We start from the raw sequence: 19,037 nt of genomic DNA, 5'->3' as shown, positions 1-19,037 counted from the left end.
GAATATTCAGGGTTCATTTCCTTTAGGATTGACTGGTTTGATCTCCTTGCTGTCCAAGGGACTCTCGGGAGTCTTCTCCAGCACCACAATTTGAAAGCATCAATTCTTTGGTGTTCAGCCTTCTTTATGGTCCAGCTCTCACATCCATACACGACAAATCAAAAAACCATAGCTTTGACCATACAGACCTTTGTCAGCAAAATGACATCTCTGCTTTTTAATATGCATGAAAGCTGAAGAGATTTGCCCAAAGCTGCCCAGTTAGAGGCAGAGCGGCTGGGCTGGTGTGGTGGCCCCAGAGCCCAGGTCACAGGCTGAGGCTGTCCTGCCCCTTCCCTGGTAAATGGGCATGCTTGCCTTGGTCTGGTTAGGAGGGGCCTTGCCTGAGTGCCACAGCAACCCTCCCCGAGCAGGACAGAGGTGGAGCCCAACTGACACAGGCTTTTCGGCCCTTGCAAATCTTGCAGTTCTTCACCTTCCAAAGACAGTGACGTGTGAAGAAAAAAGGGTAAAATGTATCCTGTTCAAGCGTAAAGTGTGTCCTGTCCATTGTTTTTCACTTAGAATGTGTTTGAGGAAAATAAGAGAGTGTGTTGAGATTGCAAAGATTTAAAGCCAACAGAGACAGAGAAAGATAAGGAAGTAGGGAAAAGGAGAAATAAACTTTGATGGAGTGGCTGCCATGTGCCAGGCTCTACGCTGGACACACACCTAGACCTTTGATCCGATGGATGTTGAGCACTGAGGTGTTATCATGCACAAAGCTGAGAGCTTCACATAAGTTACTGGATCCTTCCCATGAATGAGATGCGTACCGGCAGTTGACCATCCACTCTCCAGATGAGTGAACAGTCTCCTGCAGGTTGCCTAACTTGCCCAAGGCAAGTGACAAAGGTCCTGCTTGGACCTGCCTGATGCCAGAGCCTGTGTGGTTTCTGGGGTTCCCTGCTGAATTCCTGCTCTATGGCCTCTAAAGTGACCTGATTCTGTGCCTTTGTTGAGGGTTTAAGCCAAGCAGGGGGGCTTGCAAGGGTCGTTGAGCATTGTGAGGAAATGGACCAGTAGAGAACTGTCCTTCTGTATGTACTGATCACAGTAGAGATGGAGGAGGTGAGCTCCCCGGCTCCCCCTAGACCCCTTCCCCTGAGCACCAGTGAGGCAGAACCTGGCGCTCACACCCATGCTGTCCCTGCCCACTTCTCAGGGGTCTCTGTAGGGTCTGGGATTCCTCTGGCCACTCTTGGATGAGCTACCCTCATTCCCCATTCCCTTTTGCCCCTCAGGCCCTGGGCTCATCCTGATCTCAGCCTGCCCTTCAAGCCTCCCAAATCTGAAGACTGTGCCACACTGGTCCACTCACCCAAATACAGGTGGAAGCTCCCGTCTCTGAACCTTCTTTTTACTCTTCTCCCAACCCCGCCTCCCCAAGCCAGTGTTATCAATTTGCTAGTAATTCTGGGACCTGGATTTAGCCAGACAGCTGCAAAAGGTCACCCTGGCCCTCACCATATTTCGGGGGATGCTCTCAAGATTTTTCTGCCAGACCCTTGAAGTCTCTTAGACAAGCTTTCCACTGCCTGCCCACCCCTCTGAGTCTCCTCCAGCCTCACTTCTTTCAGGAGTCTCACTCCAGTACAAACTCTTGTCTCCACCTATTGCCAAGAGGAGTAGCCTCTTGCGTTTAGCCTCTCTGCCTTCTGCTGCTAATGGATCTGTCATTGCATTTAGTTGTGTGGTTGCTGTTGTGTCAGTCGCTCAGGCGTGTCCGACTCTCTGCAACCCCATGGACTGTAGCCCAGGCTCCTCTGCCCATGGAATTCTCCAGGCAAGAAGACTGGAGTGGATTGCCACGCTCTCCTCCAGGGGCGGCACAGGGATCGAACCCAGGGATTGAACCCAGGATCCTGCATTGCAGGGAGATTCTTTACCATCTGGGCCACCGGGGCAGCCCACTGTCTATCTCCCTTTGTTCATTTTAACCTATGGGTCCCGTGCCCCAGGGCGTTCTGTCTTCTGAGCCCCAGACATGTGCTGTGTTCATCTCATTGTCCACAGTCCCGGTGTGCTCTGCACAGGCCAGCCTCCGCCGCCTTCCCAGGCACGGCCTGGAACCCCAGTCATTTCCATGCAATTTCATCCCTTGCCTTTCCTTCCCTGGGAAGCCACGCCGCGGTGGGCCGTGTAATGTGAGAAGGACCTCTTAACCACATTGAGTGGCTATAATGAGTTGCCAGCCTCGTGGGAACTCAGATCAGAGGGAAGCAAGAGAGCAGAGTGTCAGCTCAGATTATCCATGTGGCGCTGATGGAAGAACTGGCTCTTAGTGGGTCCATTAACTGCACGAACCACGGTCCAGCCCAGAAGGTGAGAGCTGGAAACCGAGGGAGGCCAGGATGTGTCTGCACAGCCCTGGCTGCTCTCCTGCCAGAGAGAGGACTCAGCCAAGAGGCTCCACTGTACTGAGCAAAAGTCGCCAGAAAAGAGGGAGGTGAGGACTAGCTCCTCCATCCGTCTTACAGCTGAACATTGAACGCTGAGCTGGTCACCAGTGACACAGTGGGAAACAGGCAGAATTTCCTGCCCTCCCAGAGCTTATGGTCAGTGCTTTTAAGCTGCTTCCCGATAATCAAGCCCCAAATATCAGCTATTCTAGCTCTCTGCAAATTGTCAAGTTTCCTGATGAGCACAAAAGCAGCAAATATCAATAATGCATTTTATAAGGCATCCATGTAGAAGTGGGAAAATGATATAGAACCATCTCCTTGCTTCCTGACCCAAACAGAAGTACCATGGCGGGGGGCGGGGGTGGGAATGTGTTACTACTGTGTCCAGCCTCTGTGAAAATCCAGGGAAAACAGGATACTACATTAGTTGTGGTTGGGTATCTTACAAGACTTACATTTTAAACATCCCTGGATGCCAAGGAATTCTGAGTATGTATTCCCTCACACAAGGGCTGGCAATGTGTTGCTCAAACAAAAACGAAACATACACCAGCCATCCCTGCCTTCTCACCATTTATGAAATTCCACCTGCCAGTGCTTTCGAGAGCTGCTCCCAATCGCCTCTGTGTGTCCTCACGACCCCACCACATCACACAGACACGCACAGCCCATGAAAGGGAGGCATTCGCCACTCAGGCCAAGTGGAGCTCTGTCCCCAGCACATATCCGTGCATTCACTGCTGCCCATCAGCACACCAGAAACATGGCTCGGAACTCTGGCGCCCCATCTTGGAAGGCGACATTGCCAGGGAGCCCCAAAATGGCATCTGAAGCTGGAACTCTTCCCCCCTTCACAGCTGGTTCCATGGGGAGCTTATTTCAGAAAATCCTATCACTCTCTACTCTCCAAACGTACATATCACAGGCTTCTGAGCCGCGTTCACCCTGGGCTACAATCTGTCTAGCTATTTAAATCGAATACAGCGAGATATATTTGACACTGCTTCTCATTAGGGTTTTCTTGGTCTGTGTTCTCTGTTTCAGCATTGGTTGGAGTTTACAAAGTCTGTGGTGAAGCAATTGAGATGTAAGTACTGTCCATGAAAAGACAGAAGCCTCGCCCCTGGGGAGGGTGGGAGGAAACCACCTCCTTGTAATGTGTCTTGGGAACCTTCCGTTGTTCTGAGCAGAAGTTGGCCCTAAACACGAGAGGATCTTCTGATGGTTCAGAGTCCTGTGCATCCAGGGGGGCAGTGAGTCCTGTCATCTGCCAGGGAGGGTCTTTGCTGATGGACACCTCTTTTTCTGTGCAGCCCAGCCTCCGTTCACCATGTGTTTCCGTGTGAAGTTTTACCCTGCAGACCCTGCGGCCCTGAAAGAAGAAATAACCAGGTAAGGCTGGTTATTACATCCCTCAGCCTCCAAGACCTATTGGGAAGGATAGGGAAGAGGGGCCGTAACTTCCTAGGTCCCCTGGAAAGCTCCTAGGCAAGAATTCTTCCTAAATATAGCCTTACTTCTGCGTTTCACTTCCGCATGCTCTCTTTGCTCATCTCCTCAGTAGAACCGCAACAAAGTGAGGTTCTTTCCTTCAAGAAGTGTGAATGCTTCACCTTAATCTGGCCATCTGCAAAGGTAGCTGGAGTAATGTAATTACTCAAAAGTACTTTTTTCTTTCACCAGTGATGTGGCCACCGGGGATGTTTTGGGAGAGGGCTGTATTGCTGCTTATTGGGGGCTTGAAATAGACTCCAGCAGCCTAAATGGCAAAGCCGGAAACTGGAAAACAAGCCGGGAAACACTGAGGATTTTGAATTCAAGTGGGTGACCTCCAGGGTGCTGATGGCCCAGGCTCGTGATAAACTCTTCATTGTGGGGATCATGTTGCAGGGAAGGCAGGCAGCTGCATGGCATGAACCGCGTCTCATCCAGCACCACTTGAGGATGAGAAAAAGCCTCTGTGCCCACGCCACGCTACAAGAGGCTCAGCAAGCAGGAGAGGCACCGCTTCCTCGAGGGCTTGGTACATGGGAGCCGAATTCACTCTAAAAGTCTTGCCTTAAAGGTTCAGGCACTCTCTGAACTGAGACTCTTAATTTTTATATTAGAAAGATCTGATTTTAACATTAGTAAAACCTTTGTTTCCCTGTGAAGGGTGGAGCCCTCGGTAAAGATGTGATGCCAGGAAGTCCTAGAGCCGAGGAGGAGATGGCTCTGCCAGCTCTAACCCCTTCCCTAAAGTCTTAGAGACAACAGGGACTTCCCAAGTGGTCCCCTGCAGGAGGCGTGGGTTCAATCCCTGGTTGGGAAACGAAGATCCCACATACAGAGCAGTGCAGTGAGAAACAAAACCAAAAAACCTTAGAGACAGCCAAGACTGGACGAGGCCGTTGCCAGTGCAGAGACTGCTTGTCCTCTAAGGCCTTGAGACCTGTTTCTAAACCCTGAACCCGCCCAGCCTGAAGCGCTGAGGACAGTGCCCTGTGTAGTTAGAGCCAAATCTCGTGCTCCGGAACTGGGCGCCTGCAAAGTGCAGGCCCCGCTCGGCCACACGGAAGTGGGTGTGGCTCCCACTTGGCTTTTGAAAACCAAGCTCATCCATATTCAAGAGCAAACCTGTAGCTTCAGGCAGGAGAGTGAGGGGAGAACCATGATGTTTAACCATTTAAGCAGAGAAGAGTTTGAGCAAAGCACTGGCCTGCCCTGCTCAGGGGGCACTAGTGGTAAAGAACCTGCCTGCCAAGGCAGGGGACGCAAGAGACACAGGTTCAGTCCCTGGATTGGGAAGATCCCTCTGGAGAAGGGAATGGCAACCACTCCAGTATTCTTGCCTGGAGAATCCCATGGGCAAAGTGGCCTGGCAGGCTGCAGTCCACGGGGTCAGACACAGCTGAAGTGACTGAGCACGCCCTGCTCGTGACTTCCAGAGTGTTTGTCGTAGCCCTGCCCCTCCCCCGTGCCTCTCCCCTACCTTCTCCCCCTCGCCTTTCCCTCTCCCTCCCCCTTCTCCCCCTTGACTCTCCCCCCTCCCTCCCCCTTCTCCCCTCCCCCTTGCCTCTACCCGCTACCTCCCCCTTCTACCCCTTCCCTCTCCTCCCTCCCTCCCTCTTCCCTCTGGAAAGAGGTGAGGAGGCCAGGGTCAACCCTGAAGATCAGGCTCCTGTCCACATGGCAGAAACATTTAACACATCTTTGTTGAAAGCCTGACTCCCCGCCTTCTAACACCCAGCGTTAGGATCACCTTGTCCACACCTCCGTGGATTAACAGAGAGGATGAGAAGGATTGGTCTAACAACCCAGAGGGCTGCCCGCGAGAGCACGGCAGACACACGGCCTTCTGATTTGACTGAAGGACAAAAGTACACGGTTCTCTCGGGCGTTAGGAGAGACTCTTCTAAAGCAAATGTCACTGCATAATACTAATGTGCCCCCCAACTAAAGGCAGCAGAGACCTGGGGGCTCAGATCCTGTTCTGTTACTTCTGTGTGGCCTTGAGCATAAAATCCTTGACTTCTCTGACCTTCAGGTTCCTTATTTATAAAATGAGGATGGTAATAGTACCGCACAGCTTTGTCGGGAGGATTAACCACTACACGGGGTCTTGTACTTCTAATGCACCCCCAGGGAGCCTGGCATTGAGCCGAGGCACACTGTTCATTGCCAGGTCAGTCACATGGCCTATGGACCCAGTGGCTCTGCAGAGGGCACAAGTCCACCTGGTTCTGGCTTTGCTCCCTTGTTGCTGTGATAATCCCCACTCCTCTTCTGTCCCAGCTAGCGTCCTGACACTTAAGCAGCTGAGGCCTGAGAAAGCCAGGGTCAGGCTTCTCTCCAAGTCAGCAGACTTTAAAGACACTGCCAAGAGTGTGAACTCCACCCCTCTCCGCACACATCATGCCCACCGTCCTCCACTGGGGCCCCCAGCCTCCAGGATCTGATGCCTGATGATCTGAGGTGGAGCTCAGGTAATAATAACAGAAGAAAAGTGCATAAGAAGGTGATAGCTTGAATCATCCAGAAACCATCACCCCCCACCCTCCCTGGTCTATGGAAAAATTGTCTTTCATGAAACCAGTTCCTGCTGCCAAAAGGCTGGGGACCGCCACTCTACTGTTTTCCTGCTGCTCTCCGCCTCAGCAGCCCTCCTTCCCTCAGGCACATTTTTTCCAGGCGTTTCCAGGAGTGTGGCTCTCAGGGCGCCTGGGTCTGCTTTGGAGTCTGTGTCCCTGCTCCCTGGGGTGTTCTGTGGAGGCCTGGGCTCAGCTGCACCTAAGTGGGTGCCTGCCCTCGCCTCACTCAATGCCCACAGTTCACTCCTGGCTTAGAGCCCTGCACCCCACCTTCCTGCCAGACTAATTTAGCCGTCAGTGTGTTTTTTCCGGGCATTATTGGTCCTAAATTTCACCACCGTCTCGGCTGTCCCCATAAAGCCAGGCTGAGAGGAGGGATGAAGTAGGGAGTAAAGAACTGTGCTTCAATTTATCTCTTGGATTCTTCCCAGATGATAAATTTAGTTGCCAAATCCTGATTAATCTCTTTTGTCATTTTTTTAAAGTAATAAATAGATTTTCTTGTCTGAGCTAGAGACAAGGCAGAGAAAATGGGGATTAGGCACCAGATTTAGCTTTTAACAACGGCTGCAGGTGTTCGAACTGGTTGAAAGATCAAGTGATAGAAGGCGATTGAGTGCAGATGGGGCCCCACCTTCCCAGGAAGCAAACGGCCCCGACACATGTTTGAACAGGTGCTCAAAAAATGTTCATAGATTTTTTTAGGCCATTTTTTAAAAATGTTAATAAAGCGTATAGGTAATTCATTCCAACGGTGAATGTCACTTGAGCTTAGCTTAGGCTGAGATGAGTTGGCAAACTTTTTCCGGAAAAGGCCAGATCAGAAGTATTTTAGGCTTTGTGGGCCATATGGTCGCAGTCACAACTACTCTGTTCTGCCATTGTGATGCAAAACCAGCCGTAGACAACACATACATGATGAGCATGGCTGTGTTCCAATCAAAGGTTATTTTATCTCACTGGGGATTCTGGTGGCAGGTTTGGTTTGCCAGCTCTGGGCGAAGGAATCAAGAAGACCCAAGTTCAAATCCCAGATTGTTCTTTAGCTGGATATGTGACAAAGCAAGCAACACTGCCTCTGATCATCCCTCTCCTCGTGTATGAGACAGGGATTAAAACAGTAATCACCTTATTGAGTTGCTGTGAGGATGAAATGAAAGAGTGCGTGTTAAACGGCACACAGCCTATCTAAAAGATGACAGAGGAAAACCTGAGTAAATCACTGGAATGTCAGCTCCATAGAAGGAGGACTCTGGTTCTCTGCTGCATTCCCAGCCGCTGTGGCAGTGCCTGGCACACGCATGTGCTCAGAACTGGATGGGTGGGTGGGAAGGAGGGAAGGTGAAGAGGCACTGGATGTATAAGCTCTCCAAAAGTGAAAGTGAAGTCCCTCAGTCGTGTCTGACTCTTTGTGACCCCATGGACCGTAGCCCGCCAGGCTCCTCTGTTCACTGGATTTTCCAGGCAAGAATACTGGAATGGGTTGCCATTTCCTTCTCCAGGGGATCTTCCCAGCCCAAGGAGCGAACCCAGGTCTCCACGTTGCAGGCAGACGCCTTACAGTCTGAGCCACCAGGGAAGTCATAGGCTCTCTAGAAGAATATTAAAGGTAATGAAACATGAATCTCTAATTCCAAGGAGCCCACAATCTAGTATTGGTATGGAAGATATACTAAACTTGATTACAGTCAGGGAAAAGAAGGGCAGAAAATAGAGGAAGCCAGGGGCAGAGAGGAAGACAGGGCCAAAGGGTCTTCTGGAAGAAACTCTTCAGGGGCCACCAGTGCTTTCCAGAGTTCAGAACCTCTAATTGTGGGAATATCTCTGGATTAATCCCTACCATCTGATGTCAGAAATCACAATGCCAATGCCAGTACCTTGGATGTGCGTGTTCCAGAAACACTCGGGTTTTCCTCCATCATCTTTTAGGCTCTCACACATTCTGCCTTTGCATGGTCCTCCATCACTTTAGGACAGCCTGGCATCTAAACAAAACTGGACATGAGGTAAAGCCTCTTTGAAGCAAAAAAGGAGAGAGGCAGAGTTCAACCAAAAAGGTGTGCTAAAGAGCAAGCCTTTCTGTCTTAAATCTGATCTAAAGCTGATTTCTCTTTTTTCCAGTGAGAATTTCTCTCTGATGACAAGGAGTTCCCCTGACTTCATTTAGGACCTTTCTCTCCCTAACCATAGCTCACTAAATTACCACAGGGGTAGAAAAAGTATCAGGTAGAAAAAGGTTCTGTTTCCTCTGAACAGAGGAATGTCTCTGTATTCAAAAGCAGAGACATTACTTTGCCAACAAAGGTTCGTCTAGTCAAGGCTATGGTTTTTCCTGTGGTCATGTATGAATGTGAGAGTTGGACTGTGAAGAAGGCTGAGCACTGAAGAATTGATGCTTTTGAACTGTGGTGTTGGAGAAGACTCTTGAGAGTCCCTTGGACTGCAAGGAGATCCAACCAGTCCATTCTGAAGGAGGTCAGCCCTGGGATTTCTTTGGAAGGAATGATGCTAAAGCTGAAACTCCAGTACTTTGGCCACCTAATACGAAGAGTTGACTCATTGGAAAAGACTCTGATGCTGGGAGGGATTGGGGGCAAGAGGAGAAGGGGACGACAGAGGATGAGATGGCTGGATGGCATCACTGACTCGATGGACATGAGTCTGAGTGAACTCCGGGAGTTGGTGATGGACAGGGAGGCCTGGCGTGCTGCGATTCATGGGGTCGCAAAGAGTCAGACACGACTGAGCGACTGATCTGATCTGATCTCCCTAACCATAGCTCACTAAATTACCACAGGGGTAGAAAAAGTATCAGGTAGAAAAAGGTTCTGTTTCCTCAGCTATACAATGTGGGAATTAGGCTGTGTGACTCCTCCTATGAGGTTCTGAGCCTGGGTACCCCAACCTGCCTGATCGTCATGAACAGCTGGTCTGGGCAGCCCAGCAAGCTGACCCCTTGCCTGGCAGCCCAGCGGCCCTGGTGACAGTGTCCCCAGCAATTGGACAGGCTTCCTTAGGCCCTTGTGTGGCAGGGGAGAACGTGTCACGGCATCTTGGGGATAAGTGTAAGGATGCTATGAGTCATGTGGGATGGATTTCATGACCAACAACACTGAGTCACTGGTTACCTTCTCAAATGAACAAAACACAAAGCTTGATGGAAGTTGCTGGGGCAGAAAAGGAAGGGGGGACCCCTGTGGAACTCCGTTCCGTGGAGCCATCATTTGGTTCTTTCATGAGCTTGTCTCTTGTCCTCTGAAGACTGCGGTGTGCTGCTTTAGGATGCTGACTTGCCTCTCCCTTGACCCTCCCATCCTGTGATGACCCCGTCACCGGACCGTATTCCCACAGCCTTCCCCTTGAGCTCCCTGTAGCTCTTCTACCTTCAGAAGGTTGAAGGAAGCCTGCCCAGCAGGGGAAAGCCATGTTTCCGCTCCAGCTCACCCGAGGTCCCTGTCGTGCATCAATCGTGGTTCTTGCTGTGAGGAGGGTCCTTGGGGAGCAAATCAGAAGCTCCAGAGGAGCCTTTTCAAACCCAGGACCACTCATATGCAGAGTCACATGCTCCCCACCCCCCCCCCGGGGGTGTTGTCCTCACCACCACATTGAGGATCGCTGCCCAGGGCCTCTGAAACCTCTCCTTCAGTCCAGTATGTGCTGTCACTGAATGTTGGACAAGCAGAGGGCTGTGGGCGGAGTAATGCATGAACTCAGGTCCAGGAAGTGATCCACGAGCAGGAGGCCAAAGGCTTGCTATCACGCCCTCCCAAAGCCTGGGACAGGTGGGGCTGGAGGGGCAAGAGGAAGAAAAGGGCTCAGCCCCTCCCTTCCACACATCTTGTGATATTCCACCATGGGAAGCAGAGTGTAGACAAACTGGATTTGGTGGTGGTGGTTGTTCACTTCAGAGAAGGCAATCGTACCCCACTCTAGTACTCCTACCTGGAAAACCCCATGGACGGAGGAGCTGGGTGGGCTGCAGTCCATGGGGTCGCTAAGAGTTGGACATGACTGAGTGACTTCACTTTCACTTTTCATTTCATGCATTGGAGAAGGAAATGGCAACCCACTCCAATGTTCTTGCCTGGAGAATCCCAGGGACGGGGGAGCCTGGTGGACTGCTGTCTATGGGGTCGCACAGAGTCAGACACGACTGAAGTGACTTAGCAGTTGTGCACTTGCTCACTCATGTCTGACTCTTTGCGACCCCGTGGACTGGAGCATGCTAGGCTTCCTGGTCCTTCAGTATCTCCTGGAGTTTGCTCAAACTCACATCCATTGAGTCAGTGATGCCATCCAACCATCTCATCCTCCGTCGCCCCCTTCTCCTCCTACCCTCAATCTTTCCCAGCATCAAGGTCTTTTGCAGTGAGTCAGCTCTTTACATCAGGTGGCTAAAGTATTGGAGCTTCAGCATCACTCTTTCCAATGAATATTCAGGGTTGATGTGCTAGATTCAGTTTAAAAAATTACTATTCACTGCATGATGTAATTTTCTTTCAGTTTTCCTTGGCAAATATTGGGTTGATTGGGGGTATAATAGGTGGGAAAAGGAGGGGAATTCTTACTAACTTCCACACTACAGCAGTCATCTTCCCTTTGGTTTGAGGAGGGTGGTCTACCCTAATGTGGTTAGAAGGATGCTTTTGAATTTCTTAGGGACAGTGCTTCATAGATTTTAATGTATGTCCAGATCACCTGTGGATCTTGTTACAGTGATTCATTAGGTCTCACATGGGCTTGATTCTCCATTTCCAACAAGCTCCCACCTGCTGCTGATACCTCTGTAAGGTGGGCTACACTTAGGGTAGCAGGGCTTAGAAGAGACTGAAGATTACTCTGTTTCTATTTAATTACTTGAATCACCAAGCCCCGGGCTCTGAGTCACCTGCTGGTGACCCTCCTCACCCTAGAAGTTGTGCTGTCACTGGTCTGCTTGCTTTTGAGCATTTTCACATGATCCAGTGGGCATGGAATCCTCGGTGTTATTCTTCTGCCTGAAAACAGAAGCAATGGAAACCTCAAGTTGTCCAGGAAGAGCCTAATTTCTTTTTGGTTCAAGCTGATGGAATTTAAGGGAATTTTACTTATATTCCCAGGGCTTCCCTTGTGGCTCAGCTGGTCCCTGTGTTGGAAAGATCCCCTGGAGAAGGGAAGGGCTACCCACTCCAGTATTCTGGCCTGGAGAATTCCATGGACTGGATAGTCCAGGGGGTTGCAAATGGTCAGACATGACTAAGTGATTTTCATTTTCTTTTTCACTATATTCCCGTTACTCCTGTAGGGATGCTGTAGTTATCTATGACTGTTTAACAAAATGTCACAAAACTTAGCTTAAAATCACAAGTATTTCTCATCTCTGAGTGCCTGCAGGTCAGGAATTCAGGAGCAGTTAAGCTAGGTGGCTCCAGCTCAGGGTCTCTCTTGGGGTTGAAGCCAAGAGGTGGGCTGGGCCGGTGGTCATCTGAAGTCTTGACTGATTCACTTCCACCATGGTATACTCACATGGCAGAAAGCTTCAGTTCACTTCTAGCTGTTGGCAGAAGGCCTCAGTTCCTCACCACATGGACCTTTCTGTAGGACTGCTTAAGTATCCTCGAGCAGAATGAGTGATCCGAGAGAGAGAGAATGAGGAGAAAGCTGTAGGGATGTTATGACCTGGTCTCAGACGTCAGACATTATCACTTCTGCTTTATTCTGCTTGTTTGAAGCAAGCCACCGAGTCCAACCCACACTCAGATGGAGCAAATTAAGCTCTACCTCTGGAAATGCGGAGTATCAGGGAATTTCTCGACTTTTTTTTGTTTTTTGCCTCACTGCATGGCTTGTGGGATCTTAGTTCCCCAGTCAGGGGTTGAACCCGCACCCTTAGCAGTAAAAGCATAGAGTCCTAACCACTGGACAACCAGGGAATTCCCTGTGGACATGGTTTTAAACCACCACAGATGCCCCCTGGCCAAAGAACTGCTGTGGTGGGTGACTCACTTAAGGGCTTGATACCCCTGGCTTCTGCTCTTCTCAGGGGATCTGTGATGTAATGTACAGCAGAGACTCCACTCCTTGCAAAGATCTTTCAAAATGGAGCGTCAACAATTCTGTGGTCACAGGGTCCACCCAACTACTTGTGAGAATACGAAGCAGCCATAGCACAGCACCGAGAGGGAGCAATAACATGGTGATGAAGAGCCAACCTCCGTCTTAAACTTGAATCCTGGCTCTGCCATCTTCCAGTTATGTGCCCTTGAGAAAATCACTGAAGCCTCAGTTTATCTTATAAAAAGGGGACAATAACAGTATCTGTTCTCAGAGTGGTATGTGCGAATTAGCTGAGAGGCTGCAGTAAAGTGTATAATCCCCAGACTGGCAGATGGTAAGTGCTCAATACGCATCAGCTGCTATGGGTTGCTCTTGAGAATCAGCCTACTTCCACCTGAGGTGAGAGCGCCCTGTGGTTGAAGAAATGCTAGCCACAGGTTTCTGTCCATCCCTCACCAGTGCCTCTTATTACACCTTATTCAAATTCTGAGAGATCTGGTTGACCTCTGCCAATAACAAGGGCTGCTCCACATAAGGACAGGTCCACTGGCGAGCAGAGGCAGATCCCTCCCATGGGCTCGTTCCTTCCCCACATTTCTGCTTGTTTATTGGTTACTTACTTACCTGTCTACCTACCTGCACTGGGTCTTAGTTGCAGCACGCAGAATCTCCAACGTTTGTTATGACGTACGGGATCTTTACTTGCGGCACATGGGATCTAGTGCCCGACCAGGGATCGAACCCGGGCCTCCTACATGAGGAGCGCCAAGTCTTAGCCACTGAATCAGCAGGGAAGCCCCCTGCTTCTTAGGAGACATCAGCGAGAGTCCGAGGAGGAGAGCGGCTCCGTCAGCCCCTCTCATGACACAGGTTGCTTTGTCAGTGCTGAGAGACTGGAGTTGGCTCCTTCCGGAGTCCAACACTGAGCACAGTGCTTTTAACCAGAAGATACCATTTCTGTTTTGAGCTGCAGGAGGAAACTGACAGGTTATTTGGAATTGAACCTCAAAATCAGTTCAGGGCAAAGTGCTTGAAAGAGTCTAGTCCTCAGGGATATGAAAAATGTATTTGTTCTGGGACATGTTTTGAGATTTTTGTTTTGAGGTAGTAAAAGTGTCCTGACAGAGATTTTGATAGGCTGATACTACATATTTATGTCTTTAAAGCAATCAAAGAAATCCTTTATAGTTCATTCTCTGTTTTCTCTCCAGGTATTTAGTCTTCCTGCAGATCAAAAGGGATCTCTACCATGGCCGCCTCCTCTGTAAAACATCAGATGCAGCCTTGTTAGCCGCTTATATCCTTCAAGGTAATGACTTTTGACAGGATAAATTTGCTTTTCATGCTAAGTACTGATTACATTATTTCAGTTACCACAGATGACTACTTCTTGGATACAAACAGTATCTAACTTGAAACAGAGTCCAAGTTAAAGGGCTTTGCCTGGACTCCCTTGATCCAAGAAGCTCTGACCACTCAGCCTCAAGTTGTCCACAGTTCAAGTCTTTCTGGAAGCCCCTTCAAGTCATTCAGACTCTGTTTGTGTCGGGAGGAGGGAGTGTTTCCCTGCACCCTTGGTTGATAAAGTTACTAAGCCTCTGGAGAGTAATCCGAATCTGTTTGTTCTGTTTTTTCCCTGTCCTTTTGTGCAAATCTCAAAGATGTGAAGCGCCTTGGGATTCTGGTGTCAGTTTCAGAGACTTTCCCATTCAGATTGCTCAAAGTTTAAAATGTTTCCAAGTTACAAATCCATTTTCTACACACAAATAAGAGTTGGGGCTGTACCCAGCCGATACCCAGACTGGCTTTTTTTTTTTTTTTTTTTTTTGCAAAACAGAGGGAAAGGTATGCACTCTTCATACATCATCCCTTCTCCTTTCATGAGATGCAGGAGACTCCTAAGTGCCACTTCCTGGACTTCTCTTAGTCCTTTAGCCTGAAACTGTCACTGGGTTATTTTGGACTATAGCGCTAAAATCGTGAAGTTTCTCCCCAAGAAACTGAACTCGTAATCGGAAATCTGTGAACTCCAGGAAGCTATTTTGTGAATAGAACCTAAAAAAAAAATGCTTGCCAATAAGAAACTAAAGTTCTTCCGGCAAGAAAAATGTCACAGCTGCGTTATGAATGTAAAAGTCATTTTATTGCAACTTTGACTTCTGAGACTCCTGTTTTAAAAAACCACCCAAGTAGGAAGTCTAGAAGGTGCTTGCCAACTTTAAGGGACCCAACGAGATCCCTTTCATTTTTAAAGGAAAACCTGGTCCCATCTAAGTGAAATTTTAAACTCTAGTCTTTTCTTTAGTTTTACCCTGACAGCCATATTGAAATTTTTTTGTTTGTTTTAAAGAAGTCACTGATATCCAACATCGATGTTTCCCACTGGGAGCTTTCTAAGTAAAATTATAATAAAGGACCCCATGGCTCAAGGTCATTTCAGACATTAAGCCCCAGGAAACCTTTAGTCTCTTTCTAAATGATAGAAATTCCCAAGTAATTTGGAAGATACTATCAGGAGACTAGTGCCACAGAACAATACTCAGTTGTGAAAAAAGGCACATTTTTTCCCTTAATATTTACTCCTCACTCAAGACTTCTCACCTGCACTGGCTGTGGTTCTCACTAGGGAAGGAGAAAAGACAAGCGCACGGCGGCTGAACTGCTCAACACCCTTCCTCCTCACGCACACACAGCGTTCCCTGCGGGATGCTCCGTGTGGAGAAGGCTGGGTTCTGACCTGGAGACACACTGTGAGGAGTAGTGTGGGCCCAGTGACCCCCCGAAGTTCACTGATCTGAGGTCTCAGCAGTTAGGGGACGGACTCTGTAAATTTTCAGGGGGAGAAAGCCCAGCCCCACCCCCACAGGGAACTGGGAAGTCAGCCTTGGGACCCGATGCTCCTGAACTCCGTGGCACTATCTGGTTACAGCCAGTCTTCCCACTCTACAGGCTTCTCCAAGGGGCCTGGCACCTGGTCAGCCCTCAGTGAATAGTTACTCAAATATATTCACTTGATCTGATTGGACCAAGAGTTGAGTTCTGAGTTTGGGTCATGAGTCAGTCATCATTTGGCTGTGTCCCTGCTAAAATCTTCAAAACGAGATTTAGACTTTGTATGTGGCCACAGGCCCAGAAGGTTCTGATCTCCTGATCCAGCTCAGTTTTCTTCGCTGCCACAAAGAGCTTCGCTCCCAGGTGCTCTCCTAGTGGCTGAATGGATGTGGGCGTGGTGCAGGGGTCTGAGCTTTCACAGCAGTTTTCCATGTGGTGGCCTCAGAACACGGGCTCAGCTCCACTGTCTCCACGTGGCCTTGAAACCAACCCAGTCAATGGACACATGAGGGAAAACAAAGCTGGGCCTGCTCCTGAGGACCTGCCCTCCGCCCCACCCACAGTCGTGCTCAGGATCCACTGTTCTTGGCAAATCTGGTGCAGACTTTGCCTTTTGCTCTGCGTGTTAGTCTCCTGTTGTGTTGCCAGTGACGATTTACCTGTCCTGTCTCCTATTGTTTTCCTCTGCTTTCCTTTTGCAAGCGGAGATCGGGGATTATGACCCAGGAAAACACCCCGAAGGCTACAGCTCCAAGTTCCAGTTTTTCCCTAAACATTCAGAGAAGCTGGAAAGGAAGATTGCTGAGATTCACAAGACAGAGCTCAGGTGCGTGTCCCTGGGTTCAGGCCAGGCCACTGTCTGCTCCGGTAGACCCAGCCCTCCTCACTCCAGGATGTGACGATGTTCCATCCTCCGTGATCCACTGCTGGTACAACCCTAAGGCTCCCTCTCTAAGAACAGTGGTGTAGGCTGAGGCTTAGAGGCAAGAGAGATGCTATACTATAAGGAAAACGGTGAAGGATTTGCCTCTGAAAGGTATTTGTTTCACTAAGATAAATGGAGAGAGAGACCAGGGTGGGGGTGGGGGGAGGTCGGGGCAGGGCAGTAGCGGGGTGTGGAGCAGAAGCATGAACTGGGGAAAAGGGAAAAATAAAAGAAATAGCAAAAGAGAACAGAGAGAAGAGAGAAGGGTTAAGAAAATGGGCACACCTCCACCCCTGGTCTGTGACTTCTGGGTCAGCAGATAGGACTGAGCAGGGCCAGATGCTCTGGGTGCCGGGAGATTCCTGGTTCGGAGGTTGTGACTTTAACACTGCCTCCCTCAACCCCACACGGCTGTACCCAGGGAAGAGGGGGAGAAGCAGCCAGAAACAGGAGGTAACTGTCCTCCTCAGATTGTCCTAGTTCACCCAGAATATACCCAAGTCCATAAAAATAGTATTAATGCATCCTTTCACCCATATGAAATAGGGTTTTCTACAAAGGTTTTTATTTAAAAAAGCAAAACAAAGGGGTATTTAGGCTCTACTTTGTATGGCATGCTGGAGCAGACGCTCAACTGCTAAACTGGGAAGAAAAAATTTACATACAATACAGCATATTAATACAGTACAATTTTTTTTACTCTTTTAACATATTTTGTAACTACCTTTCTGGGGAAGGACAGTGCTCAAGGGGAGGGGGAGAAAAATATTCCTAATGGTAATATTAAGCTTAAACGAATTCCTAACTGATGGCTCCCCCCGCCCAAAAAAAAAAATCCTTCACCTTCACTCAAAAATTTTTCCAAGAAATATGTCCCCAAAGCCTCCTTACTTTTATAAACAGACCTCCTGCCCGCTGTGTGTGGCCACATTGGACCCCACCCCGCCTAGAGGAATGAAGACCCCCATCAGAGGTGGAATCCCAGCCCCTCCCACGGCTCCTCCCATCACTCTTAGCGAATAGCGGCCCCTTGTGGTAAAAGTCAGAATAGACACAGATGATGAGGGCTTATGGCTCATTCAAAGAGAGACCCAGGGTGTGCTGGGGCTGCCCGGAGTCTCTGCCAGGAAGGTTTTAAGAGACGTCAGAGCAGTGGGGACAGTCCTCCAGAAACCTAACAGAAGTCAGGGGGATCCCCCAGGAAATGATGTCCACTTGGAGGACCCCAGAGGGTTGGGCTGACTCCAGGGGTGAATGGAGCCCACGGAGCCCTGCAGCCTCCAGACAGGCAACAGAGCCTCCCTGGAAGGGGTGTCGGTGTTCAGTGGCCTCTGGGGCCTGGCTTTCTGTCTGCTGTGCCAGCGTTTTCCCAACACCTTCCCTGTGTCTCTGGTGCGCTGGTGGATGTACGCATCTGCGTTCCACAGAACCCTCACTGCTCACACAGGCTCAGCCTCATCTTCATCACGTAGAACTGGTCTGCATTTCCTCGCCCGGACTCTGAGATCCTTGAGGGCCCCGGCTGTGCATTAAATTCTATGGTATGTTTCACACCTGGCCGCCCAAAGGCTGCTGAGGTGTTGATGGATTGCTGCCTCTCCAGAAAGACAGGAGCGGGAATCCAGGGCTGTTCCTCCTTGGGCGAGCTTGTCTTCTTGCCCTGCCATAGGACTTAAGGCAGATAATGAACTTAGAGAGTTCCAGTCCTGTCCAGCAGCCGTCAGAGTTGTTGACTGCACAAACTGCCCGCCCCCTCCTGACCCTGAAGCCCACCCCGCATCAGTGGAAGGACGTCAGCTTGCCAGGGCGCTGGACACTGAGACCCCATGTGACCCTGCTTGCCCCGGTCCTGTTCGGAGCTTGTCCACACCTCTGCTGAGGAGCCAGCAGGAGGGGGACGATGCTCAAGGCTCCTTCTTCAGAGGGCTTGGTGCCAGCACTGGTTTCTTCCTTTTTCTGTTTGTTTCCTCTTCATAGTCATCACTTTGTGGGCAGACAGAGCTATTGTGGAGTCTGGGGAGCTCAGCAGCGTCTGTCACTGCGTCTCTTTTCCCCAGTCCCATGTTCCCTTTTTGTAAAGGAAGACGGTTAGGCAACAAGATACACAGGTCCTGTCTTGGTGTCTCAGTCCAGATCAGATGGCCTGCAGCCAGCCTATAGATGTATTTTTTCCTGCCCCCATCGTATTTAAAACTGGGAAATGCCACGTAAAAATCAGTATGTCTGAATTCTCTTTAAAAATCGCACCCAGAAATGCTGGGCCGTGCTTTCCAACACTACCATCTTGGACCTGGAGAGCAGCTTCCCTCTATAGATGGGGCAGCATTCCCAGTTAGCCACAGTCCCCACCACTCCCTATGGTGTTACACTCAGCCCATGTCATTCATCACACAGCCTGCCTCACTCTGAAGACATCTGAGGGTTTGACCCTAGAAAAGGGTCTGTGAAGTCGTTCCTAGGACAGAGCCGGGAGCACACCCCATGAAAAAATAGGAGCGTGAGAGACCCTGGGCACTTCTTAATTGAGTTCATCTCAGGGGAACCTATAGGAGCAGGAAATCCTGAATCGCTTCATTTTCTTTATTCCAGTGGTCAAACACCAGCAACTTCAGAGCTGAACTTTTTAAGGAAAGCTCAGACATTGGAGACGTACGGAGTGGACCCCCACCCGTGTAAGGTAAGGCACCCCTGTGGCTGGAGACTGCACTGATCTTGCCCCCCGCCCACCAG

The 19,037-nt window shown here is 49.7% G+C and overlaps 1 protein-coding gene across 7 annotated transcripts in view; it reads left to right on the top strand.

Moving 5' to 3' along the window:
• The window catches only part of FRMD5 (FERM domain containing 5), a 321,775-nt gene that overhangs the window by 278,996 nt on the left and 23,742 nt on the right, over positions 1 to 19,037 (top strand). For all 7 annotated transcript variants that reach the window (XM_059879172.1, XM_024981942.2, XM_024981941.2 and 4 more), the window contains exons 3-7: positions 3,489 to 3,531; positions 3,758 to 3,836; positions 13,762 to 13,859; positions 16,085 to 16,208; positions 18,897 to 18,984. In XM_059879172.1, coding sequence (XP_059735155.1) covers positions 3,489 to 3,531; positions 3,758 to 3,836; positions 13,762 to 13,859; positions 16,085 to 16,208; positions 18,897 to 18,984 — 432 coding nt within the window. The remainder of the gene's footprint in view (positions 1 to 3,488; positions 3,532 to 3,757; positions 3,837 to 13,761; positions 13,860 to 16,084; positions 16,209 to 18,896; positions 18,985 to 19,037) is intronic.

The sequence above is a fragment of the Bos taurus genome, chromosome 21 (genome assembly GCF_002263795.3).
Source record: "Bos taurus isolate L1 Dominette 01449 registration number 42190680 breed Hereford chromosome 21, ARS-UCD2.0, whole genome shotgun sequence".
NCBI classification, from domain to species: Eukaryota; Metazoa; Chordata; class Mammalia; order Artiodactyla; family Bovidae; genus Bos; species Bos taurus.
The sequence above is the reverse complement of the archived record's forward strand: the minus strand, read 5'-3'. Positions and strand labels throughout refer to the sequence as shown.